Consider the following 27532-nt stretch of genomic DNA (forward strand, 5'->3'; position numbering starts at 1 on the left):
AAAAGGTTTAAGAAGGGGACTTAAGAAGCTACACAGTGGTGCTGTGTGGGCTGATTATCTGGGTTCTCATCCAGTGTGAGCCTCACACCACTACTACACACACCTTAAAATGCTTAGGGTTCCCCAGGACACCCAACAACATCAATAAGAATGACCCCCAACAGCATCAATAAGAGTGACCCTTAGAAACAGGGTCTACTATGGCAAGTGGAGTGTCAGTGCTCAGTGGGAGGGGACACCACGGACTGGCAAACTCTAGAAAACAGATACGATCAGTGTGAAAACAAACGGAAGACAGGCTCTCGTTAAAACTGATGTGCCCGGGACTGGGGAGACATTTCAGTTAGTGAACACCTGTTGTCCAAGAAGACCTGAACTTGGGTCCCCAGTGCTGCGTAAATTCCAAGTATAGTGAATCTGTAACCCCAGTGTTGGGGAACAGGGGCAGGAGGATCCCCAAACTCACTGGCCAGGCAGTGTAGCCAAGCAGTGAGCTTTGTGAGTTCGCGACTCCCAAAGTAGGGTAGAGAGACTAAAGAAACGCCTGATATCAGTCTGTGATCTGCACGAGGATGAAGACATACAGGCACATGAGTGCACACACAAGCACACACTTGGACATACACATGAGTGCACACACACATACACTCACGCTCGCACACGCACACTTTAAGTGATACACAAGTATTAGCAGCTTCTGCTGCTACATGCACTCCTGATGCATGACAATGAACTGAAAGCACCAGCGCAGTAAAACAGCACTTTAAAAGATCATTCATGTAGAAAGTCCAGTGGAAAAAGACTCATTCCCTTTCTTACTTATGATCCAGATAAAAACAAATACCTAATTTACCTTAACATTTAAAAAAAAATCTATTAGTTTTTATAACCTTAAAATCTTACCCAAACTGGCATGTTTGGGTTTACATAAATACATGTTCATACATTTTTAATTCCCAGAAGTGCAGGCACGAGCCTGTGGGGAGCACGGCTGCCCAGGCCCACTGCTTACCACTCCCTATTGTCTGACTGCTGGAGGCCAGCGGGGCTTGGACCCAGGCACAGCTCTTGGCCTTTACCCTGGATCTCACGAGGAAATCTCTGCCTTTGTTCAAAACATCTGAACAAACTCACCTCTGAACTAACAGAGATTTGCTAACACTTGGTACAAAAGGGCTGGGAAAAAGCAGCGTTCTTAAAGTCTCTCGGGCTGTTTGTCATCTGGACACAAGTAAGTCAGCATCCACGGTGTTCAGCAGGTAGAGTTCAGGCTGAGCTGTCAATCCCAGGTGACACTGAGGACAAAAACATGGGAGAGAATTAGTGTGACTTTCAAGGAGTCACATGGTAAACTCGGTTTAGTCCCTTTTCTCAGTACTTTTGTGTTTTATTTCAGATGAGAAAGTGGTGGGCTGGAGAGATGGCTCAGGGGTTAAGAGCACTCACTGTCTGCTCTTCAGAGAATCTAGGTTCAATTCCCACCATCCACATGGCAACTCACACTGTCTGTAAGTTCCAGGGGAAGCAACACCCTCACAGACATACATGCAGGCAAAACACCAAGGCACATAAAATAAAATTTAAAAGAAGAAAAGAAAATGGCTTATGTGGTATATGAGGTTGTTTAAATTCAAGGACAATTTTAATTTTAGACTTTTATGTGCATCAGTGTGTCTTGCCTTCACATATGTAGTGTGCATGCGTGTCTGGTATGCATGGAGGTCAGAAGGCACTGGACCCTAGACTGGTTCCTTTGCATGAGCAGGTGTTCTTGATCACTGAACCATGTCCCCAGCCCATGAAGAACAATTCCATTAAGGTACAAAGACAAACTCTAGGGCAGACAAGCCGCCCCGAGCCGGAGATGGAAGATTCTAGGGCAGACAAGCCGCACCGAGCAGGAGATGGAAGATCAAAGCCAGTGTGGAGGTCATCCATGTCCACACAGCAGTCAGGCGGCCAGGGGCAGAGGGTGTACTTTAGAGGAAGGGAGCCCAGAGTTGTCAGGGAAAGCACGCACACACATGTGGGAAGGGAAGTTTCTCGTGTATGCGTTTTGTAGCTGCCGGAGTAGTTCCTAATATTTCAAACCGGAGCTAAAAGAGTAAGGATGGAGACAGTGCCAAGTGCACCTTGGGACAGAGCTTAGGGACTCAACCGTAGGATAACATGACCAAACACAGAGCACCTCTGTCTCAGCACTGTGTACTGGAAATCAGACTTCAAATGATCTAATCTCTGGGCCCTGTAATTCTGGCTCTATTATCATCTGACACTTGAGAAAACCCTCCCATTAAAGAAAAGTGTACTGAGAAAGGGGTAACCTATGGGTCCCCAGTGTTTGTCATATTGAATCAGGAATCTCAGATGTCTTCATGCCGTGCACTCTGAGTTTTTAAAGCAGGATTCATGCAGTTCAGGCTGGCTTCAAAAACACTCTAGAGCTGAGGATGATCTTGACTGGAGAGCAGCCCCACCTCCCAGGTCCTGGGAGTATACTAGTTTATAACCATGCCCCACACTCAACTGTCTTAAAAATGTATTTCCAGCCGGGCATGGTGGTCCACACCTGTAATCCCAGCATTCGGGAGGCAGAGGCAGGCAGGTCTCTGTGAGGCCATCCTGATCTACAAAGTGAGTTCCAGGACAGTTAGGGCTGTTACACAGAGAAACAGTCTCTAAAAACCAAAACAAACAAACAAAAAAACCAAAAGGCTCTCACTAAGTAACCCTTACTAGCCCAGAACTTCCTATATAAGTGAAACTGGTCTTGAGCTCAGAGCTGCCTAGTTTGCCACTCCCCGCACTGAGTACTGGGACTAAAGGTGTACTCTGAGCACCCGGCAAAGAAACTGTACTTCCTTAGCTGTTCAGTGATGCACTTTGGGACACTGACTGACTTTCATTCTAGTCCTTAGGGCATTAGTAATACTGTCACCCTTGGCACCAACAGCCTATGTATGAATGTCAAGTGTAGGCTAGAAATCTGTATGAATGAACGACACCCATGTAATACAGTAGAAAAGGCACCAGAGAGGTGGGGGAACAAGGCCCAGTTTTAGCCCTTCCAAGTATCCATTTGAGTTTTATTTTATTTTCAGAACTGAGGCAAGTGCTATACCACTGAGCTAACCCCCAACCCTTTGTTTAGTTGGAGGCTGGGTCTCATTCTCCAGCCATGACTGTACTGGAATTTGCAGTGATCCTCCTGCCTCATGAGGCTAGGATTACAGTCGTGCACCACATTCAAGCCCTGTGTGTATCTTCTGTGTGTAAAATGGAAATACGCTATACCTCGAGATGTCAAGCGCACTGATAAGATACCGCATCAAGTCTTCACAAAGTTTATTTTGAGCACGTCACACACTGTCCCATGTCACCTCGCAGGAGAAGCCGACACAGACCGATGGGTCCCAGCCAACACAGACCGATGGGTCCCAGCCAATGTGTTAGGAAGACACTGACATTTCACTTGCAGGTCTGACATCCAGGTTTGGGAACCAATGACTAGGGCCAGACTCACCATGGAAACCTTTCCCAAGTGAACAAAGATGGTGGACGCCGTCACTCCATGACTTTAGAGTATCATCACTTAGGTAATTTAACTGGAGAATTCTGTTGTCTAGTTCCGAGGCATTGAGAAATGGGTTACAATAGCCTGGGGTGCAGACGGGTGATAAACAAGTGTATCTATTATTGGTTCTTAGCTACTGCCATAAGGACCCTGTCTGTTCTCTAAGCCTGGCGCAAGCATCCAAACCATGAATGAGTGCTGACACAGCTTTCTCTATGGAGGTCACTCTGACCTTGAACTAGCTGTGTGAACTGACTGGCCTCTCAAGTGTTGGAATTATAAGCGTGTGCCATGACATCTGACTGAAATGTTTGGCTGTCTTGGTGTTCCTGGTGACACTGGAGAAATGTCTGGAGTCTCACTACAGCCTCATACAGAAGGGTATATAAATTACACAGGGTGCTTCTGCACGAACACCAGTGCCCTGGCTTGTAGGCTGCGAGTGTCTTGTAATGAGAGACAGATAGAGAGAGAGAGCACAAGCGAGCATGCAGGGACCTACAGGGACCTACAAAGGCCAGAAGAGAGCACTGGGTCCCCTGAAGCTGCAGCTGAGGCTGTCAATCACCTGCCATAGGTGCTGGGACTGATCTTGGGTCCTTTAGAGGAGCAGCTCCTGCTTTAACCATCAGGTAACCTCTGTAGTCCACCATTTGTAAACACATGTAAGGTAATAGGGAAGGCTAACAAGAGGTTCTAGAGATTGCTTTTATTCTAGATTAGCTCTGAAATGAAATCAAAGTTGATGGAAGTTTGGTGAACACAGCCAGCTCTGATAACCATCTTAGGCAGGCAGCTCCTGAAGCAAGGCCGGCACGCTGCCACAAGAGGAACTACTGAAGCTTGCCTGCTGTCTTGGGATGGTTAGGTAAGGACATCCTCCCCACCGCGCACCTGGTGACAATGCTGCTAGCTCCTCACACCCGAGTTTTACCTCTGCTTACAAAGGTTAATGGTGGGGGGCTGGAGAGATGGCACAGTGGTTAAGAGCACTGACTGCTCTTCCAGAGGTCCTGAGTTCAATTCCCAGCAACCACATGGTGGCTCACAACCATCTGTAATGAGATCTGGTGCCCTCTTCTGGCCTGCAGGAATATATGCAGGCAGAATGAGGTATACACAATAAATAAATACATATTAAAAAAAAGGGGGGGGCAATGGTGCCAGGATCAGCATTTATATCAGGTCTGCCAAAATGTGCACCTGGGTTTAACCTAGGTGACTCTGGTTTCTCTCGTTCAATCTTTACTATTTTTTGGCAGCAAATATATATTGTAAGATCCTTCCTGGATGGCAAGACAAGACTATAGACAGGCAAACCTTCAATTTAGAGAAAGGCAGGAAAAATTCCATCTTGCAGAATGGTAAAGTTATGGCCTTAACCCCAACAAGAGTATTTAACTGAGTGATAAATTGAAATTGATTTTCATTTCATCAGAAAAAAATTTTAATTTGGTATTTATTTGTTGTGTATGTATATGGGGACAACTATGGAAGTGCCACGGAGCACATGTGGAGGTCAGGGACCACTTTCAAGAGCTGGTTCTTGAAGGGCGGTGGTGGCACAAGCCTTTAATCCCAGCACTCGGGAGGCAGAGGCAGGCGGATCTCTGTGAGTACAAGGCCAGCCTGGTCTACAAGAGCTAGTTCCAGGACAGGCTCCAAAACCACAGAGAAACCCTGTCTAGAAAAACAAACAAATAAACAAAAAGAGTCTGTTCTCGCCTTCCAACATGTGAGTCCCGGGCATCTAACTCCAGTTGTGAAGTTTGGTGGCATCTACACTTTAGAAGCCATCTCTCGGCCCCAAAGTGAAATGAGGATCTTGGTGTCCACGACTAACCCAGTCTGTTAGGAGGCGAGCACTGGCGCTGGGGCCTAGTGTCACTCTTAGCAGGGACATGTGTGTGCTTCTCCATCAGAGCTGCTGAGGCCCTATTGATAAAGTGTCGTCAAGGTCACAAAATTAGCCAGGAAAGCAAACAGGAAAAAGGAGAATTTTTCTTTTCTTTTGTTTTTTGTTTTTTTTTTTTTTTAATTACAAATCAAGTTTACAAGCTGTTAAGGTTCACTAAAAGCCTTGTAGTAGCCACTTCCTACGGCCCTGTCAAGATCTCACAAGCCACGCTGTAGCTACACCCCAGCCTGTCAACTCCCAGAGCATTGAATCAATCGTACAATTATTTCATGTCACATGAGAACAAGTACCAACTTAGAGAAAGTACAAAGATGGCTCACAAATACACGGCCAGAAAAACACTGGCATGGAGGACTAGAAACTTTTACACACTGTTCTCCGTACAGGGTACTGAGTACACATTCCCAGTGACCATCAAATGACACTATAAAACACTGCATAGAAAAGAACACCTAACTACAGTGAAAACTTCTACCGTTGTAAACAAATATAACATAGACGAATTCTAAGGCAGGGAAGCAAGATCCATAGCAGAGGCCTTGCCTAGCAGCTGTGGGCTGGACTATCTGTTTGTGACTCTGGAGACACCCTGCCTTGAGGAACAGTATAATCGTTACTACAGCAGCTCTGTAAGGAACTCTGCTGCCATCAATATGGCCTTCACATACTACAGCAAGACAAGGTTCAACCATCAGTCTCCAGCATCTTTAGGCACCATTTGGATAAGTTTTGGGAACAATGGTGATAGAAGGGGCAGGTATGAGAAGGACCCTGTAGGACAGTGGTTCTCAAACTTCCTGATGCAATGACCTTTTAATACAGGTCCTCATACTGTGGCGACCCCAACCATAAAATTATTTCATTGCTACTTCATAACTGTAATTTTACTACTATTATGAATCCTAATTAAAATGTTTTTGGGAGACAGAGATTTGCCAAAGGGGTTTCAACCCCAAGGGTGAGCACCACTGTTAGCAGCGCCAGTAATAATGCCACCCGGCACAGGCGAGCCTGGACTAGATCATCGCAGGCAGCTTGCTAGAAGGAAAGCTTCGAACTAGAAGTCAAGGACGTCCTTCAAGGCCACTCTCATTCCTGCTGCCACCAAGAAATGACTACCCACGACTCGCTTATTCAGATTCTCCAAACAGACAGGGTTTGACAGAATCGGTCTCGGGCTCCCACGTAAGCATGTCAGAAGTGGCTGAGGTGAGAGCAGCAGTCGCAAGCTGAAGACTCCAGAGCTTCGCCTTCTGGTCTCAACAGGTTTTCTCTCCTGCGGCATTAGTCCGTTGTGCAGGGTGGGAGCTTCACCAGCACAGTGACAGGACACCTACTGACTTTGCAAAGCTTAGGTCCCGAGTCATGTTGGATATGAAACAGTGGTGGGTCAGAGACACGATCTGGTGAAGGGTGACTTCCGGGAATAGCGCAGTTAGCTCTCTGACCCACTCCGAGTCCAGGCCCACGAGAATGCCAGTTCCCGAGCGCTACAGTCTCCTGTTATCACCACTCTCTTAGGGACGGAAGGCAAAGGCTCTGTGACTGTGTGCACCCAAGACCAGACACTGCCAGGAACCCTTGGGAGTAACATGAATGCTACTAACCTCGGAGCCAAATATGAAGGCCCACTAAGCTTACACGCTAAGGACAGCTTCTGTGGGTGATGAGCAAGCCCTGCAGCTGGACCATCTGTCCACGCTCATCTTTTACGCTTCCTACCCTTCTTCCACTGAGAAATTAAAAGTAGAAATAAAAAATCATGAATGTAGAGGGGCGGTGGTGGCGCACACCTTTAGTCTCAGCACTAGGGAGGCAGAGGCAGGTGGATCTCTGAATTTGAGACCAGCCTGGTCTACAGAACAAGTTCCAGGACTGCCAGGGCTACACAGAGAAATCCTGTCTCGGAAAGCAATCAAACAAACAAGTAAACAAATCCTGAACTCAGAGACGGTAGTTGTCTCTAATTTTGTAGTTCAAATGGATCACTCTAGTTGGGTTTTTCATAATAAAAATAATTTGAAAGGGAGCATAAAAGTATTTTTCAGCCTTCAATATCCATTATCTTTTGATAAAAATTGGTGTGCCTGGAGCTACTATAGCCTTAATTCACCAATGAAAACATAATTGCAGTTTACTATATCCCTAACTCATAAAGTTTTAAGAACACAAAATGCTATTCGCCCTTGGACAGCTACTTAGGGACTTAGTGTTTAAAACAGCTCAAGAGTCACTTTCTCTAAGGGCTGTCAATGCTACAGAGTGAGACCCACCCCCTCAAAAATAATCATCTTGTAAGCACACATGGGAAAAGCCAGGCACGGTAGTGCATGCCCATATTCTTAGTGCTCAGGAGTATGAGACAGGATGGTCATAAGTTTGAGGGCAGCCAGTGAGTTTAGGCTACCTAGTGTTTCATAAGCAAGATTCTATTTCACAAAAACAAAACGAAGACCTCGACACACACAAAACAAAGTGTTTCCCAACTACTCGTTGAGTTCTAAATGAAGTCTGTGCAACAGCACATACTTGTGGCTATGTTCACACAGTGAACCATAGAAACACACTGGCTCTGATGGCTCCCTGCACAGACAGACAGACTGACCCAGTGTTTACTTAGTATTGTCGCCACCGTTGGTGTCTTCACTCAGCAGGACCTTAGAGATGCTTACCGTGTGACCACAGTCCAGGAAAGACAGGCCCAAGGCAATCAAACATTGCCAACCCTGGAAGAGAAAACAAGATTGTCACTCGTCCACCAAGATAGCACATCCATGTTCTGCAGGGACACACCTGCTTCCTGCCCCAAACATCCAGCTTCATCCATTTCTTTCCACCAAGGGCTCTAAGTCAGGCTCTCAGCCCCTCTTCTGCTTTAAAACATCCTGGAGTTTCCCTCCAAGGCTTTCCAAAACTGCGCTCTCTGTTCCTAGGCTTTGCGTTTATGACTAGTTTCGCTCAGCGGAACTTTCCAGTAGCCATTTCTCATGGATTTCCAAAAGACACGGAGAGTCTACAGACCAGCAGTGAGCCAGCTCCTCTGTGAAGCTCCTGGTTTTGAGCGAAGCAGCAGTAATCAAGATGCAAAATCTGCCCTACCTCCAAATTTGGGGCTCAGATAATCTCACTAGTCTTAGGGTACTGAGTCAACATACTCAATTTGTGTGAAGGTACAGCTGGTCGGACTTCTAAGAGGATTTTAAAACAATTCCTGCCAAGGACACAGGCAGTTATCTGGTTTCCAAAGTTCTATGGTGAGTATAACCTTGGATGCCCAAGGTTTATTGTAAAGGGAAAAGATTCACTGACTCAGGGCACATATTAAACTATGCACCAAAGTTTTTCTCTAAGAGAGTCTAACCCGTGGAAGACATGGCACGCATGGGATGAAATGCATGAGAGAGAACAGCAGGGCTCTAGCCTCCATCTCCAACACTGCTGCTTCTTATCCCCAACCTCAGTATGAACTCTGTGTTAAACAGATAATCCAATCTGTTCTTATTGCTATGGATTTTTCACTAGTAAAAGTAGTGAGAAGCTGGGCAGTGGTGGCGCACACCTTTAATCCCAGCACTCGGGAGGCAGAGGCAGGCAGATCTCTGTGAGTTCGAGTCCGGCCTGGTCTACAGAGTGAGTTCCAGGACAGGCTCCAAAGCTACAGAGAAACCTGTCTCGAAAAAAAAAAAAAAAATCAAACAAACAAAAAAAGCAGTGTGAAAGATTGGGGACCAGAGAATACATCTACATTTGCCCTCTGTATGTGTGCACTTGCAGAGGCCATTGGAAGTCACCATGTTTCCTGTTCTGTCACTTATTCCTGTGTGACAAGGTCTCTTGCTGAATCTGTAGCTAGGTTGGCAGGCCTCGATGACTCTCCTATTGCTGCCTCCCTTCCTCCAGTGCTGGGGATACAGGCTCACACAACCCCATGCCCATGGGTCCTGAAAATTTGAACTCAGATTTTATGCTTGCTGTGCAACCACTGAGACATTTCGTTTCTCAAACATACCATACATACATTCTTCTTAGGAATTAAATACTGGATCCTTATAAAATCAACGGAAATAGAAAAATACTAGGTATTAAGACTAAAATAAGCCAGGCATGGTGGCACACACGTTTAATCCCAGCACTTGGGAGGCAGATCTCTATAATTTAAAGTTTTTTTTAAATATTTATTTATTTATTATGTTTACAGTATTCTATCTGTGTGTATGCCTGTAGGCCAGAAGAGGGCACCAGACCCCATTACAGATGGTTGAGAGCCACCATGTGGTTGCTGGGAATTGAACTCAGGACCTTTGGAAAAGCAGGCGATGCTCTTAACCTCTGAGCCATCTCTCCAGCCCTATAATTTAAAGTTTTATATGGAATGAAATAATTGAAAATTATTAGTTTGAGGTCAGCCTGGTCTACAAAGTGAGGTCCAGGGGAGCCAGGGATGTTACACAGAGAAACCCTGTCTCAAGAAACACCCCCTCCTCAAAAAAAAACATAAATAAATTGGATGATTCAAAATATAAACATCTTGTTGAGAACAGAGTGCAACATTAGGATGCTGCTTGGGCACAGCCTTGTGTTTAATCTCCAATACCAAAAACAACAGAAAAGAAATAGAATTTCAGAAACAGCTGATTTGACAACGCCACATGAATTGCCTCAGTAGACTGCTTGGTGGATCATTGGCCTCTAAAAGGCAGTTAGTCCCACCTATGCACCCAATACCAGTGCCCCGCTCCCTTCCAATGGACTCACCAGGTAGAACACAAAGCTCAGGTAAGCCACGCTGATCACCGCAGCCACCACATACAGTGCCAAGTGCCCTAGGTCCTGGACATAAACCACTACAAAGTACATGTTGATGGAGCAGACAATAAGGACCAAAATTCCACCAGCGATCCTCCAGCCTCTGTGAAAGAAGGGGTGCATGAGTGTGCAACAGTCCAACCAAGACACAGACAGAGAAGAAACCTATGTCTCTGTGGTAAATGGGACACAGGTTGAGAAAAACGTAAGAGTATCAAAATGAGTGACAGAGCAGACGGGGGAAGGGCTGGAGTAAACTGAACCTAGTATTTAACTATCTATTATTAAAGTATGCACATGAATGACGAGTACATGTGTGGGCACACATGCTATAACATGCATGTGAAGGTCAGAAGACCACATCTGTAGACTTATTTATTTTTCTCCTTCATCCTTCATATGAGTCCCAGGGATCAGACTCAGGTTGTCAGGCTTGTGGGGCAAGCCTATTTACCCAATGACCTATCATCTCTAAGACACAAAAATCTAGCATTTAAGACCCCAGAAATCAGCAGGTTCTGGAAAGGCAGAGCCATTTCATTAGATATCAGAACATGGTCCAGGAATGGTGTCAAGATTAGAGTCTGTGACCTCAATTTCTCCAAAACCATGGCACTGTTCTTGGAATGTGTTCTGTGTCGTCCCGCCTGCCACCCAGGTGCAGTGGGCAGGAGTGAGTTGCCTTCAGGTTACTCATTATTGCTTGCTGTTGTTATTCAATTAAATGTTTAAGCTCTCCTGTACAGACCTCTATAGGAAAACAAGTTCTTGCCGCATGCTGCCAGTCCCATGTACACCGCTTGAACACAGAGAACTTCACACGCACGACTGTCTTAGCCCTCAAAGTATAAACTGTCCAAGGCTCTGAATAAAGTTGGCTATTGCATGAGACTTCAGTCCGCCTCATTTATCAGCTCCACTCTCCCAGGTCCCACCGCCTCTAGAGTGGTGACAATTAAAGACCCTGGGACCCTAACAGGTCACATGAGCACCTGCACTGACTGGTTTTAGGTGGCAACTTGACACAGCCAAGAACCACGTGGGAAGGTAGTCTCAAAGAGAAATTATCTATACCAGGCTGGCTTGTGGGCGCATCTGTAGGGATGATGCAGAACAAGCAGCCCACTCAAGGTGGCACCATTACCCAGCCAGTGAATCCTCAACAGTATAAGAAAGAAGCAAGCTTAGGGCAAACATGTAGGCAAGGATGTGTTTACCCCTTGTTCCTGACAGTGCCAGTGATAAGACTATCTGAGTTCTCCCTTGACTTCTTCCAGAACAATGGACAGTAATTTGGAATTGTAAGCCAAATAAACATTTCCACCCCTTTGCTGCCTGTTGGCATGGTATCTGTCAAAGCAGCAGAAATGAAACTAGAACACACCCCACATATCCCTTCAAGGTGTGCACTGAGCTGGGCGGTGGTGACGCACACCTTTAATCCCAGCACTCAGGAGGCAGAGGCAGGCGGATCTCTGTGAGTTCGAGGCCAGCCTGATCTAGAAGAGCTAGTTCTAGGACAGGAATCAAAAAGCTACGGAGAAACCCTGTCTCGAAAATAAAATACAAAAAAAAAAAAAAAAGGTGTGCACTGAACGTATTACCGGAGTGCACAGAACTGAAACCTCAGCAGCAGAGGGTGAAGAGCTAGGACAGGAAGGTCTGAAGCAGCTCTCCTCCTTACTGTAGCTCACCCTCGCCAGTGTCTTCATGTCCTGAGAGGAAGCAGCTAGAAACACACAGCTCTCCTAGAGAAGACATTTCTGACTGGCCTGCTAGGTAAAAAGTCACCTCCTGGGGAGGGTGACAAGTGTACTCACATGCCATTGGAGAACTCATTCATCACAGGCCGCAGGCTGGTAAAGGTGAGGATGGGTATGAGAGCGAAGGGAAGCTGGAAAAACCAGATGGAATTACGTGGGTGCATTAGTTTCATCTCTAAGGCTGTGATTAAACATTGAAGAGAAGCAATGTGGGGGGAGGGTGTTGGGGAGTTGTCTGGCTTATACTTCCAGGTCACAGTCTATCACCAAGAGTCGGGGCAGGACCTGAGCAGAAGGCACTGGCCTGGCTCTGGTGTGCTCTCTCCCTCCACACCAATCATGGTTACTGTACCACACAGACACCAGCACTGGTCACAGACAGGAGTCATAAACCCTGTCTCATCTGTGCCATGGTAACAGCTGCTCCTATAACCTTGCCTTTGCCAAACATTATTTTTAACCCAGCACTAATCGTGATCCTAAGTGCCGTTGTTTAAACATAAAAGACAACGCATTGGAGGCTGGAGAGATGCTCTTGCAGAGGACCAGGGTTCAATTCCCAGCAGCCACATGGCAGCTCATAACTGTCTTCAACTCCAGTGCTAGGGGATCTGATGCCCTCTTCCAAACTCTGCAGGTTCCAGGCTCATATTCACATGACACATGTAAATAAAAACACATAATCTTAAATAAATAACATATTGGCTGTGACTTGTCTTGTAACCTCCACAGGAGGTAGTGGTGCCCTTAGAAATCATTTAATGAATTACCCTTGCTGCCTTAACGAGCTACAGTGCTGTGGATTTTTATGTATTACTAAGTTACTTATTTATTTGTGTGAGAAAGACAGAGACTGAGTGGGGAGAAAAGGATAGACGGACTGACAGACAGACATGCCCATGTTGTGGGTGAATATGGAGATCAGAGGTCAACTTTTGGAGACAGCTATTTCCTTTTACCGTGTCTTCAGGGGACTTTACACTTGTACAACTGAACAGCTAGCACTTTATCCACTGAGCCATCTTGGTGGCCTCACACTTGTGTTTTATATATTAAGCAGAGCTCATTATTTCCATTTAATGAACTTCATTGCCTTTACTTCCTCTCACTCACCCCTAATACCCAGCCTCCAGCATGAGCTTCCCCAGCAGCCTGCTCACCTACCTGTAAGCTCTGCAGAACATTCAGGAAGTCATTCATCCCTGTTAGATGCTCTACATCTTGGAAGACAGCAACAAGGAGGGTGGGGATGATGGCAATAGAGCGTGTCAGAATCACTCGGGCAAAACGTGACCATCTTAGGTTCAGGAATCCCTGGAAGAAAGCATGGGGGCTGGTGACCACATGTGACAGGAGAGAGAAATGCTTGGGGAAGTCAGGGAAACCTGTAAACCATGGAGTTAAGACACTCAAGCACTGAGCCATCCCCTGTATTCAACCCCAGCACACACCTCCATAACAAACTGGCCGGAATAGGTTCCTGTCATGGTGGAGCTCTGTCCTGCAGCCAGGATCCCCACTGCCCAGATGTAGAGTGCCGCAGGCCCAAAATAACATCCAAGCACAACACCCTGGGACAGGGAGAGAGATAGGAGCGTGTGAGTGCTTAGATGACAACCAGAACAGCAGCCCTCTGCAGCACCTCCCTCTCCTCATGAAACACCAGCACATCAAGTGCTGCACTGGGCACTGCTAGGCAGTAAGACTCGGTGCTGGTGTGATCCAGAGGCTCCACCCGACTGCTGGGCATCCCTTTATCCCTCCTCCAAGTGCTCCTTCATCTCTAACCTTAAATACTAAAGAGACAGAACCCTGCACTTCCCAAAGCCTGCTCCTTAATGTACTCTCGTGAAAAATGGCGGGAGCAGTGCAGACAGTGAACCGTGTGGGGAATGTAGGGGACATACTATGTTCTTGGGGGTCACAATGGAACCAACATGATGGGGCAAAAGGACCCAGGAATGAGCACTTCACTAATTCACCTGTCACTGCAGTCACTACCTGCAAACTTTAAGGTGTCCTCCTGAGTTTAGGAGTTGCTAAACCCCAAATGTGCACCTGTCCTAGGGTCTCAGAAATAAAAGATACTCAGATGAATTATACTCAGATCTGAAATAAACTCTCAAAGAGGATATGCAAACACCTACTCCAAAGCAGAGGCTGCAAACCAGTGTGCTTACCCCTTTATAGATGTCCACAGCCAGAGTGGAGTTGTCATTAGGAAAGAGGCCAGTGTGGGGGCTGCTGCTATTCCTACAGACGTCAACCTAAAGCCCAAAGCAGTTTTAGAAATGAGAGCCATATAAGAACTCCCCATTTGTCTCACCAAACTCCTCTGCGTGAGATAAGCAGAGGCCGCCCTCCAGGGGGTCAGCCTGCCTGCCTCTATCTGCAGCTCTCCCCCAGGCCTTATATTCCCTCCAGCACCAAAGTGTTTACTGAGACAGAGTTTGCAGGGCAATATGCAAATGCTGGAGCACTATAAATGCAAGTAAGGAAAGAGAAATTCTTTCAAAGGGCTTCCCTCTTAGAGGGCAGCCTTCAGAGAGCTGAGCTAGAAGAATCCCAAACTTGAGGCCAGACTGGGCTACACAAGTAGAACTTATCAAAAACAAACAAACAAACAAACAAACAAAAAACCCAAAAACAAAAACTATATTAAATGAAGAGCATGGTGATGCCTTTAATCCCAGTACTTGGTCTACAGAGTTTCAAGCCTGGACCCAGGACTACACAATGAAGCCCCTTTTTCAAAAGCCAAAGCAAAAACAAAACAAAAAAAAAAAAAAGGAAAACAAATCAGAAGACTTCAGAGGACATCAGCACCCAGAGGACCTCGGTCAAAGAACCAGGGTCACTCCTGTAGACATAAATGATGAGCAAAACTAGAGAGCAATGCAGGCAAGCAGCTCCGTGGTGGAACACTTGCTGAGTTCAACCCTGGCATCTTAAAACACTCCACAATAAACAAAAAAACCTCAAAGAAAACAACCAAACAAAATGAACGGGAGAGAATTCAACACGAGCTGAGCTCCGCCCTATCAGAGCATGCTGACTCCTCCTGACCTTTCTTCAGCACAACCACCAAGACTAGCAGACAGGCAGGCAGCAGTTAATAAAAAGGAAACAGAAATAACAATGGCCAAACAGCCAAGATGCTACACCTCCACAACAGCAGGAGGCAGCTGTGAACCCAAGGCCAGCTCTTCCAGTTCACCCGGGGAATGGGTGGGAAGAGGCTTCCTAGCCCCACACCATAGACTGGCTGGTGTGTAGACTAGAGGAATAGGAGGGACACCTAGACCTCAGATAAGTTTCCTGCCCCCATTCAGGCATGCAGTTCACCTGACATTCACCACCCACAACTCTGGCTTACTCACCACCTGCATGTTGGTTTTCCCAAAAAATGCTTCAGCAAAGACCGAGACGACAAAGACATTGATGATGAAGGAAACAAAGAGCGCGATGCAGGACTCAATGAAAAAGTACTTGTTGGCTTCCCGGACTTCCTGCTTATTGGCCCGGTTTACCTGTCTGGACTAGAGAGATAAAGGCAGCAGGCATTTGTCCATTAGTTGCAGAAAGTTTCTTTGTAGCAACTCAGAACTTTGGAGTCAGCTGAAAGATTTAAGAGGGCAAACAACTGGCTAGATGAAACATATGTTAGCTCACTAAGCTACAAAGAACTCCACACCCTTGACAACAGTGCACAACCCCCAAATGGGGCAGCCAGCACCCAGGCTGAGCTCCCAGAGACTATCTCAGTTCTGTCTAGTGGACTAGTTGTCAAGTGTCCAACCTATCTCAGCCAAGCAACGCCTGACTTACTGGGAAAGCCCTCCTTACCTCTGGACCTCAAGACTTCCAGATCTTTTATGAAGAACACTAGCCTGGAATTTGAGGATCACTTTACCTGGTCAATTTGGTGATAAACACAGCCCTGCCAGCTTTAGAAATAGCGCGCTCCCGCCGAGCACTGCTCCTACACAGCTCTAGCAGGCAGAAACTAAGGATTCGGAAGGGCACTGCTCACCTTGACTAAGGCGGAATGCAGGTACATGTTGTGTGGCATGATGACAGCTCCCACGATGCCCACAGCCTGCTCAATCTGAGGAGTGCTGCAGCCTGAACAGGACGGCACGAACATGCCCCTGAGCACTTGGCTCTGGCTGGGCTTCACTGTAATATACTACACGGCAACACAACACCTATTAGCCTTTATCGCAACATGGAACAGGAAGAACAGCACTAGGGACACTGGCATCCTTCACTCCTTTACCCTCTGTAATAACTGCCTGGAACAGGATTATGGAATCATGAACACGTATGAGCTTAGTATGCACAAGGCCCTGAGTTTAAGCACAGCATCAGCAATGAACGGCGACAAAGGGCTGCTGTGGTTGGAACAGAAACTGCCGCAGGCTCATGACCGACTCAAGCCCTATTGTGCTCATACAATTTGGGGATGTGGTAGAAACTATGGCAGGTGGAGCCTCCCTGGAAGAAGTACATGAATGGGGGCAATCCTCCTGGACCTAGCCATGTCCTGAACCTCTGTGCTTCTGTCTGCACTGAGACAGAACCTCCAACAGCACATCTCCTGTCGCCAGGGTGTTCTGCCCAAGGAACTGCAGGCAGCCCTGGCCCTCTGAAGCCCCAGTTAAGAGGACCTTCACCTCCTGTTACTTTCCTCAAGTACGGTAGTTACAACCACCAAAGACAACTCATACTGGGGCTTGCTGCCAGGGGGCAGGACTAAGGACTATATATTCCGAATATCTTACAATTAAAATGTACAGTGCAGATATGTAGAGAACACAGTGTTCTGAGGAACCAAACTGACTAAAGGTCTCGCTGGTATTTGTGTCACTGAAACTGCTGATACAGATCCAAGAACAGTTCCGTTCTTAAACCCACACTCCATACACTGCTGTTCACCTGCTCGTCTAAGAACCTCCCTGCTTGCCACCCGGGTGCTGGGAGTGGGTCATTCCTTAGCACTGCCCACCCAAACTTCCTCCCGGCTTAGGATTTCTCTTGCAAGCCTTGGGACAACCTGAAAAATCTACTCATAGACTAGATATCTTTTAATGTTTAGGCAGGCCTGTAAGAAGAAATCAGTTTATAACTGAACATAAGAAGGTAAACATAATGGTACTGATCCCTAGCGACAGGCAAGCAACAAGCCAGGAAAACAGCCAATCACCTATTACTCATCAACAGTTTTTTGTCTCACTCTACAGCCCTGGCTGGTCTGGAAATCTCTAGGTATATCAAGTTGGCCTCAAACTCACAGAGACCAGTCTGCCTCTGTTTAGTTGCTCATATTACAGGCATGCACCACCACGCATGTTCACCACTACCATCCGCTGGTCTATTACAGGAAATAGTCAAGCTTGGTTAATTAATTTCAATCATGATGAGCACAAACAGAACTGCTTTGAGTTAACAGTCAACATATGCCTCTGTCTGTCCCACCCTAAAACTGTCCTGCTGTCAGGGTAGTTAATTTGGGACCAAAAATATTGGTCCTGAAAGGTCTAGTCATTTTTGATCCAAAAGAAATCTCTACGGGCTTTCCTACACGTGAATCCTTGCCACAGACTATATTTTTTCAAAAGCAGCCCAGAAATACACTGGCTTTTTGTTGATCCAATACAGTTAAACTATTCTGGCATTATTATTGCTTTTTTTAAAATATTTATTTATTATGTATACAATATTCTGTCTGCATGTATGCCTGCAGGTCAGAAGAGGGCATCAGACCTCATTACAGATGGTTGTGAGCCACCATGTGGTTGCCGGGAATTGAACTCAGGACCTTTGGAAGAGCAGGCGATGCTCTTAACCACTGAGCCATCTCTCCGGCCCTGTTACTGCTTTTTATAATAAAAGACTACAAACAAACAAAATGAAACTTTGTTTTAAATAGTTAACCAACAGCTGTAACACTTGCCTCATATCCAAATGTGAGGGCCATAATAGTGATGAGAAAGCCAAAAAATGCTTCCAGCTTCCGCAACCCTAAGGGGGAAACGCACAGTTAGCACACAGAAGACAGACTTCCCTGTAGCCATGTGCCTGAAGCCAGTGGCTCTGATTCACCCACCAGTTCCACCCTCCTTACCATATTTGTCCAAAAAGAGAAAGACAAAAGTGTCTGCGATGGTGATGAGAACTCCACCCCACAGGGGGACCCTAGGGTAGAGAGGAGAAACAGACTGAAGACCCACGGAAGACACTTTCTTCACAGCCTGCCCAACACGGGGGAAGGCTAGGGCCTGGGGAAAAGCAACAGTGGCAAGAAGCCAAGCCACGGGCGGTTGAGAAGCAGCATCAACTGTAGGCCATCCACTGACAGCCTCCCTGGGAGCTTACTGTGTCAGATGTGCGGAACACACCAAGCGTGGGACACTATGCAGTCAGATAAGTAGCCCCCCCTTACAAAGGAGTGATTGTACAAAACCCCACACAATCGATTTAAATACAGTGTGCACATCAAGGGAGTGGGAGAGTCAGGGACTATGTCTGCTGGGAAAGATGAAGGCGGCTCCGGAATGCTCCGGAATGAGCTGAATGTTCATTTTCACCCTGTCTTTGGAATCCAGCTCAATACCGACAATGATCTAGAGGGAAGCCCCCCACCTTCCTGCCGACAGGAGATTGATGGCGATGGCTGAGCCAATGACCTCCTGCATATCAGAACCAATGATCGCCAACTCCACCATCAGCCACAGGATGACCCTTGGGACCTGTAAAGCAAACAGCGGCTCTCATCATTCGGCAGTAAAAGAACTTCCTCCTTCATTTAGAATTCAGATTTTGGCACAGAACCACACACAGCCTTACACAGACATACCAGAACTCAACCCCACACAGAGCAGGAGACTGTGAGCCAAGGTAAGGGTGGCAACCTAGCTCACTTTTTTCTCCTTAATCCTTCTCAGGAGAAGAATCAAACTTCTGTTCATTACTTTCCACTTACTCTCTTGACCAAAAACAATCTAAGAAGTTTGAGGGAAAAATAAACATATCAACATGGCCAATATGGAAGTCAAGAGAGAACAAGAAATGAGCAATTAAGAAAGTCTCAATCAGTCAGGAGGTAGTGGCGCACGCCTTTAATCCCAGCACTTGGAAGGCAGAGGCAGGAGGATCTCTGTGAGTTCAAGACCAACCTGGTCTACAGAGTGAGTTCCAGGAAAGTCAGATAATAATATGCAAGCACGGAAAAAGACACACGGATTAGTATTTAGGGTAAGGGACTGGAGAGATGGCTCAGCAACACAAGTGCATGCTGCTCTTGCAGAAGATGCAGACTGGATCTCAGCTCAAGCCACTCACATCAGGCAGCTCACAACTCCTTCAAGTCCAGCTCCAGGGAATCCCGAAGCCTCTAACCTCTACAGACACCCACACTCAAATGCACATATTCAAATATGTATACAGAATTTAAAAAAAATAAATCTCTTTTTTAAAGTGTTCATGATAAACTAGTTGAGAATAGATGGAATACAGCAAACCAGGAAACTCAATCTAGACCAACAGATGAATGGAAAACCACATTTAGTTAATGTTGGCTTGCTGACACCAGAAAGAAAGCCTCCAGATACTTACTATCCAAAAAGTCTCCTCTCATAAATAACTATAATATGCGCAAAGAAAAAGACACTAAAGGGAATTATAAAACAACAACATTTTCTGAAAAGTTGGTAAAAATAACATATTTATCACACATGGTAGCACAGGCCTATAACACCTGTACTCAGGGATTCCAGCAGGATGATCAAGAGTTCAAGAACAGGGCTGGAGAGATGGCTCAGTGGTTAAGAGCATTGCCTGTTCTTCCAGGGGTCCTGAGTTCAATTCCCGGCAACCACATGGTGGCTCACAACCATCTGTAGTGAGGTCTGGTGCCCTCTTCTGGCCTGCTGGCATACACACAGAAAGAATATTGTATACATAATAAAGAAATATTTATTTAAAAAAAAAAAAGAGTTCAAGAACATCCTAGGCTGAGGGAAGGGGTACAGAGAGACAGAGACCGCCTAGGAGAATAGAAACAAAAAAAAACACAACACAAAACCTCTATGTTCATAGTCAGAAATGAGACTAAAAATTTAGGGCACTCCCAAGGGAGGCCTGCCTGTTTCATATCTACAAGTGAACTAACTTAAAAAGATTTTCAGCCATGACAGAAGTGGTTCAATCTCTAGGGTGCCTGTGGAGTATTTGGGAAGGCCTGAGTTTTGTCCTCAGCTCCCCTGCAAAGTCTTCTGACAGAAGTCATTCCCACTTAAGGTGGCAAGTATGAAAGGTAGGATACTTAGAGTAAACTGAAAATAATTAGCCAATCCACAGGCCCTACCACATATACTTTGTAAAAAACATCTTTTTCAAAGTGATGGTGACATCAAACAAAATAAGGGGAACCTCGTTAATGCTTACTCATGCCACATTTCCCTAAGGAAACCTGGGTGTGCCTGTAATTCTAGGACCTCTGGAGAGGTTGAAACACATCCTTGGCTAAATATAGAGATCAATGTTAGCCTGGGCTACATGAGCCTGTCTCAAAAGAACAACAACAAAGGGAGTCCCATGTTAGATTCTGAAGGAGGACACAGGCTGACAGCAGAGGAGGCATTAGGATCCCCTTGGTACTTCTAGTTTCAGGGACACGGACCCCAACTCCTCCTCTGGCTCAATCCAGAGTGGGGCCAGTACACAATACCAGACACACAGATTCCTGCATGGTAACAGACAAGCCACTCACCTTGGGATACTGACGGTGACACACTTCAGCAAGATGCAAGCCGGTAACCACTCCAAGTCTAGCTGCAAGGCGCTGGAGCAGCAGTCCCACAATGGTAGCCAACAGAAGCACCCAGAGCAACTGAGAAGAACAATATCCGCCAACATCATTAGACAACCAAAGGGATTTTTGACTGGTTGTTTGGGGATGCTAACTGGAAACAGTTAGTCAAAGCAGGGGGATGGGTCCACACTCTGCATCAGCTTCTACACGTGACCCACTAGGTCTAGCATCTTTCTGATCCTCAGTTTCCCATCTTTTCCTTTTCCTAAGGATATTATGTGGATAAAACAAGAGTCCACACCAGGGAGTGGTGGCTTAAGCATTTTGGAGGCAGAGGCAGGCAGATCTCTGTGAATTCAAGGCCAGCCTGGTCTACAATGTGAGTTCCAGAACAGTTAGGATTGTTATTCAGAGAAACCCTGTCTCAAAAATCCAAAACTCAAAACAAAAACAAATAAAAAACAAGAGACCATATAGTAAGGACTTTTCACGAAGTGTCAGTGCCAATGAAGACCTGTGCATGCTGGAACAATGAGGGGCAATGGGGTTTGAACCAGAATAGCCATGGGCTCCTAACTTTGAATACAGTTGGTGAAACTGTTTGGAGGAATCAGAAAGCGTGGTCTTGGTGGAGGTGTGTCACGGGGCAGTTTTGAGGCTCCAAAAGCTTCCTGCCATTCCCAGTGTCCTTTCTGCTTCCTATTTGCGGACCAAGATGTGCTCTCAGCTGTTCCCCACACCTCTGTTCTACCATCATGAACTGTAAACGCTCTGAAACTGTAAGCCCTATTAAAGTTGTTTTGTTCTGTAGCTTTGGAGCCTGTCCTGGAACTCACTCTGTAGACCAGGCTGGCCTCGAACTCAGAGATCCACCTGCCTCTGCCTCCCGAGTGCTGGGATTAAAGGCGTGCGCCACCACCACCCAGCATTCTAAGTTGTCTTGACATAGTCTTTCATTAGAGTATTAGAAAAGTAACTAAGACAGGAGGTTAGACACCAAGCCCCAGACTCCTCTGCCGTGCAAAAGAAGTTTTCATGTAATATTTCATCCCCTAAAACTTGACTAAGCCTGTTTATCAGAAGCCATACCAATAATAGAGCACACCTATTTACGCTTAGCCAAAAGACCAAGAAGACATTAGCATGAATAAAACCCATGGTAGGGCTGGAGAAATGGCTCAGTGGTTAAGAGCACTGACTGCTCTTCCAGAGGTCCTGAGTTCAATTCCCAGCAACCACATGGTGGCTCACAGCCATCTATAATGAGACCCAGCGCCCCCTTCTGGCATTCAGGCACACATGGAAGGAATGCTGTACACATAATAAATAAATCTTAAAAAAATAAATAAATAAAACCCATGGTAAAAACTACACAACAACCCAAGAAACCCTTCTTACTGTACTACATCCCTTACTGAGAGAGAAGCTGCTCACACAGAAACGACCACATCATAAGCAATCACATGAACTCACAAGAGCACCAGGTGCCAACACAGAAGTACAGCACACATGACAGCTGACTGTACATGGTTAGGAGTTAGCGACACACATCTTACATTTGCTTTTATTTCTCTCAACTGAGAACAGCTCCACCGAGAACTGTGTGCGTGCAGAGGATGGGGTGCATTTTAACCTTTCTGCAGTAGATCTCCACATAGCCTGGGGTAGTAAATTATAAAACAGATTGTTATGTCTGGGCTGGGCATGACAGCATATACCTTTAGTTCTAGCATTTTGAAGACAGAGGCCAGCCTAGTCACATAATGAGTTCCAGGACAGCCATGTAAATAAGTAAAATAGAAAAAGAACCTACACATAAGTAGACACGCACAGTTCAAACCTATGTTGTTCAAGGGTCAACTCTACCTGAAGGCTACTCAACATGATCAAGAAAAAGTCGTAAGAGTGTAACAAGGGCTCAAAGACAGGGACAGCATGGCAAGGCCCCAGAGTCCATCCTCAGCATTGCAAAAATGTCAGCAAAAATAACAATAACAACAATAATGAAAACTTGTAAACTGGATGCTCACCTTAAATCCAGCCACTGCCCCAGACTGCAAATCAGATTCGATGTTTCCTGGATCCAGGTAGGCAATGCTCATAAGAAAGCCAGGCCCCGTGAACGCCCAGAGTTTACGAAAGCTAAAGCAGGAGTACTGTAAACGAGAGAGGAAAGGCAGCCTGAGCGTCTGCACTACTCTGTCACCTGTCAAGGGGCAGCACCAGCTGCAGGGGCTCAGGGCACGCAGTGCACACGCCCACGTGTCACATAGAGCTCATCTACTTTTTACCAACAAGGTGGCTGCTTCTCTCAGTGACAACCCTTCCTTTACCAGCTCCCCATCAGCAGCTCGTGCTACATTAAGTAACATGGCACTCTTGGGCTCCCCCATTACCCACACAGGGGCATTAAATAGCATGGCACCCTTAGGCTCCCCCACTACCCACACAGGAGCAGAGGCACAGCTGAAAAGGGAAGCCACAATATCCATCCTTCCATAAGCTACAAAGTTCGCACTAGCACCTTTCCCACAGAGGCCATTTATCCTGATGATGGCAGAGACTGGCTGCCAAAATAAGACCTCAGGTTGATGAGCTAAAGGTGGCTGGCAGACCTGTCCCTCCAAGGCTTTCCCCAGGACACAGGGTCCCCTGCAAGGAACCATCACTAACCTCCTCTTCAGGAATGGGGATCTTCTCGTCAAAGTAGGTAGTGAAGGGCTCCTCAGAGTCCCCAGTGGACTGAGGGAGGGAGGAGATACTATAGGCAGGATTGATGGCGCTGAGGCTGGCAGAGTCTCCATGGTCTCCAGAAGCGCCATCTGCATTAACATGACCACATCCACTAATGAGCACTCGCGGTAATGCTAACCCTTGTCTGCATATGCTCCCCCATCACTGAGAACAGCTTCAGACCCGCACACACACAACACCAGCCTAGACACAAGGGCTGATCTTAGACTACTAGTCTGGAGCCCAGACTGGTTTGTGCCAAGGATGACTCTGAACTTGATTCTTTTGCATCCACCTCCCAAGTGCTGGGATTACAGCCACATACCTAGTTTTAAACATGCATGCTCAGCAAGCACTCTACAAACAAGTTACATCCCCAGCCCAATAAATTAAATATCTTTACAGGGTAATATGTGTACAAGCCAGCTGTGGTACAGCCTGCAACCCTAACTCTTGGAAGCAAAGAAGAGTTCAAAAGCCTCCAAAAGGGCTGGAGAGATGGCTCAGTGGTTAAGAGCATTGCCTGCTCTTCCAAAGGTCCTGAGTTCAATTCCCAGCAACCACATGGTGGCTCACAACCATCTGTAATGAGGTCTGGTGCCCTCTTCTGGCTAGCTGTATACATAATAAATAAAGAAAAATTAAAAAAAAAAAACATATACATTAAAAAAAAAAAGCCTCCAAAAGCTCTCAGCCTTGGATCAGTTGAACATGATATTCTAAAGTCCTTTAGAATTTCACACGTGCATTTTGATTAGAGCCCTTTCTGTCCCTACCTCCTCTCAGATCTATGCTGTCTCCTCCCTGGGTCGGTCTTAACACTAATCACTGGACTTCCTCTACACCTCTACACCCCACCTGATAATGGTTCTCTAAGGACAATGACATGCTTGAAAGGCTAAATCAAAAGGGATACAAGTCTGAGCTCAGTCTGGGCTTCAATTTAACAAGACTTTGTCTTAAAGCCAACAAAGCAACTCATACCTACGACTCAATATTGACAAACAAGCCCCATGAGAAATTCAGAATCCTAATTTTAAAAGAAAGTAAGTTAGGCACTAGGACATCCTCCCATCCCATTATCCAGCAGGACTCACTCTAAGGATCATTCTCGGGAACCACAGCTCTATCAGTCTCACACAACAGAAAAGAGGACTGGAAAACCCACCCGACACTAAGAGGATGTGGCAAAGCAGAAGTCTGGGAAGTCTGACTAAGGCCTCTCTGTGTAGGACTGAAGGGCTGGTGGTCACGGGTGCTAGCGGCCCTTGTGACAGCAGGGCTCATAGAAGCCTGAAAGCAGTGTTTCCCTGAAGTCTGCACTTTACAGTTAATCTTAAATCCAAGTGGGGGAAGGCCTAGCAGAAAATGGCTAGTTCACCAAGAGCTTCCAAAGTCCACGGAGCTGCCAACATCACCAGGCTTTCTCCTCTTTCTCATAAACCCTACAACCCACTAAAATATCAGAGCTCTGGTTTTTCTAGGGCGCTGGGCCCCACCATCTTTACTAAGCAGAACGGAGTGGGTCGTCTAGAGGAGGAGCTCAGGTGCTCTGCTCCACACGCATAGGAAACACTGCAGATAGAAGGAACACATTGGAGGTCATCGCCAAGCCTGGGAAGGACACTGTCCTTGCAAGCATTACTGTTCTAGAAACCAAACTAGCTGGTCACAACTCAGCTGGCAATTAGAAATAAGATATGAAAAAGAATCCTATGGTCATAAATTAATTTCATTCATAGCTGTCTTATCTAGGAAAGCCCAATTCCATGCTGACTATGACACAAAGATATAAATTACCATCTGGCATCTTTTCTTCAGGATCCAACACCATGGTAGATACCAGAGTGTCTGTGTTCTTAGAATAGGATTCTATAAGAGAAAAGAGAGGTAAAGAATTAGTAAGAACAAAACTAATGCTTTTTGTCACCGTATAGCTGAACCCTTGTGTGAAAGGAACAATCTTCTCCTCAATCAGCTGACCCTGAAAATAACTGTAGGTTTCAAAACAGGATTAAGAGACAGTAACAAAAACAATAAAAGATGAGGCCAGGAAGAGGCTGTGAGCTAGCCTCTTGGTTCTCATGGGATCTAAGCTCATGTGGGACCCTGTATATGCACAGCAGATGAACCTGCCAACAAATATGTTTGGTTGCTGTTGTTGTCGTTTTGGTTTTTTGAGGCAGAGTTTCTTTGTACAGCCCTGGACATCCTGGAACTCGGTAGCCCAGGATGGCCTTGAACTCACAGAAATCCACCTGCCTCTGCAGGGATTAAAGGTGTGCACCACCACACCCAGCTCCCTACAAATCTGTCTTCATAAGCACTAAAGGGCTGCCAGTCAACAAGTCTTTGCTTCAATATTAAGCCAATATTAGCCCAAATTAACCCAAAATAGCCTCAATATTAACCAAAATATCTAACACCTGAATAATCTCCAAAATTCACAACTTTTAAAAGAACAGAAAGCAGTCAGGTTTGTAGTAACAAATTTTGGAAAATGGAGGCAGGATAGGGAAGTCAACATCAGCCATGTGACCACAAAAACAAAAGGGAATAAAAATCTGGCCTATCTAACAATTTAAACTCATGATTCAGTTTTCTGGATGGCTGCGGAAGGTGCCTCACAAGTGGATGACCACTATTCCCCAGAGGGAAACTAAAGAAAGTTCCAGTCCCGCTCTGGAAATTGGGAGAAGCTAGTCACCCACAGGCTAACTTGCCCTGGGATCTGCAAGAATGCTGAGGTACCAGCAGGACTGGGCCCCATCTGTGGGAAGCAGTGTTTCTCTGGGCACCAATGGCATATCAGGGTGCAGTTGGGGACTGGGGGAGCATTAGCAAGCTGACAAGGTGGTCTATCCACAGCACACTGTCGACTTGGCCTCACTACAAAGGCTGAACTTTTTTTTTTTTTAACATTTATTTATTTTTTTCAGGGGGCCGGGGAGAGATGTGGTATCATATAACTCACAGGAGTTGGCTCCCTTCTTCCACTGTGTGGGTCCCTGGATGGAGCCATCTCTCAGCTCTAAAAAGGCTGAACTTCTCAATTCTGAACCTCCTTACTATGGACTTGTTGTCTCGGTTGATCCAGCGAGAAAGTTATCGCTAATACTGCTCCCAGGAACCCTCAAAGTGCTCACCTGCTGAGAGGGGTGCTCACCCACCCCTCCCCAAAAACATTTTTTCTCCTCTATCTCAACAGCCCTCCACCTTATTTTCTGGATATTCTTTATATATTAACATGTTCTGCCTCATTGAATTCCATCATCTAGACACAAAAGGGAGCTCTGGGTGTCACCTGTCTTCTGGGTATAAGCACACCGTCCCTGGCTAATTGAAGAAGCACCATCTCTCCCTCACAGTTACCAGGGGCAAGCATTTTCCTGCAACAGACAACTAGCCCCGTCTCTCTGGTCAGCCCACAGACCCCCACTACCACTCATCAATCCAGCCTCTTCCACCCACTTATAGTGGCCTCATCTGAGGCCTGCCACACATCTGACCATTCCACTGGGCTCCAGTCACAGCCATGGCTTGGTGGGTAGCCTTTTAACTTTGTCATTCTGTGTGAATAAGGCAAGACACCCAGTTATCCTACCCACAGGAAATGAGAAATTACATATCTGGTCAGCCACTGGACTCTCATAAGAAAAGGAACTGTAAGACTTTAAGACAATCCTGAAGCCATTTGTGACAATTCTAAATCCTCTCAGCCTCTGTGCCATAGTGCTTCCCCTCCTCCCCTGGGAACCAAGGACCTAACAGCTACACTTGCACGTACTCAGTTCCTGAACAATTACCCATATACGTATGTTTTGGTTCGGTCCCCTGGGAAACAGGGTCAAAATGACCTCTTACCTCATCTGATCTGGCAACAGCTCTCCAGTCAATTATTGGTAATAGCCCTTTCGAATAAG

The 27532-nt window shown here is 46.2% G+C and overlaps 1 protein-coding gene across 5 annotated transcripts in view; it reads right to left on the bottom strand.

Annotated features, from left to right (window-relative positions):
- Positions 1-746: 746 nt before the first annotated feature.
- Positions 747-27532, bottom strand: part of Slc11a2 (solute carrier family 11 member 2) — a 35146-nt gene continuing 8360 nt past the window's right edge. For all 5 annotated transcript variants that reach the window (XM_050122458.1, XM_050122459.1, XM_050122460.1 and 2 more), the window contains 16 exons: positions 25410-25481; positions 23550-23698; positions 22907-23032; positions 20835-20954; positions 18707-18813; positions 18189-18259; positions 18018-18085; positions 16095-16250; positions 15442-15600; positions 14242-14328; positions 13513-13632; positions 13226-13375; positions 12119-12192; positions 10248-10401; positions 8165-8218; positions 747-1295 (listed from right to left, as the gene is read on the bottom strand). In XM_050122458.1, the coding sequence (XP_049978415.1) occupies positions 1218-1295; positions 8165-8218; positions 10248-10401; positions 12119-12192; positions 13226-13375; positions 13513-13632; positions 14242-14328; positions 15442-15600; positions 16095-16250; positions 18018-18085; positions 18189-18259; positions 18707-18813; positions 20835-20954; positions 22907-23032; positions 23550-23698; positions 25410-25481 (1745 nt within the window). In that variant the 3' untranslated portion in view covers positions 747-1217. The remainder of the gene's footprint in view (positions 1296-8164; positions 8219-10247; positions 10402-12118; positions 12193-13225; positions 13376-13512; positions 13633-14241; positions 14329-15441; positions 15601-16094; positions 16251-18017; positions 18086-18188; positions 18260-18706; positions 18814-20834; positions 20955-22906; positions 23033-23549; positions 23699-25409; positions 25482-27532) is intronic.

This window comes from Alexandromys fortis, unplaced genomic scaffold (genome assembly GCF_014885135.2).
Source record: "Alexandromys fortis isolate MF-2015 unplaced genomic scaffold, M_Fortis_MF-2015_v1.1 scaffold_216, whole genome shotgun sequence".
NCBI classification, from domain to species: Eukaryota; Metazoa; Chordata; class Mammalia; order Rodentia; family Cricetidae; genus Alexandromys; species Alexandromys fortis.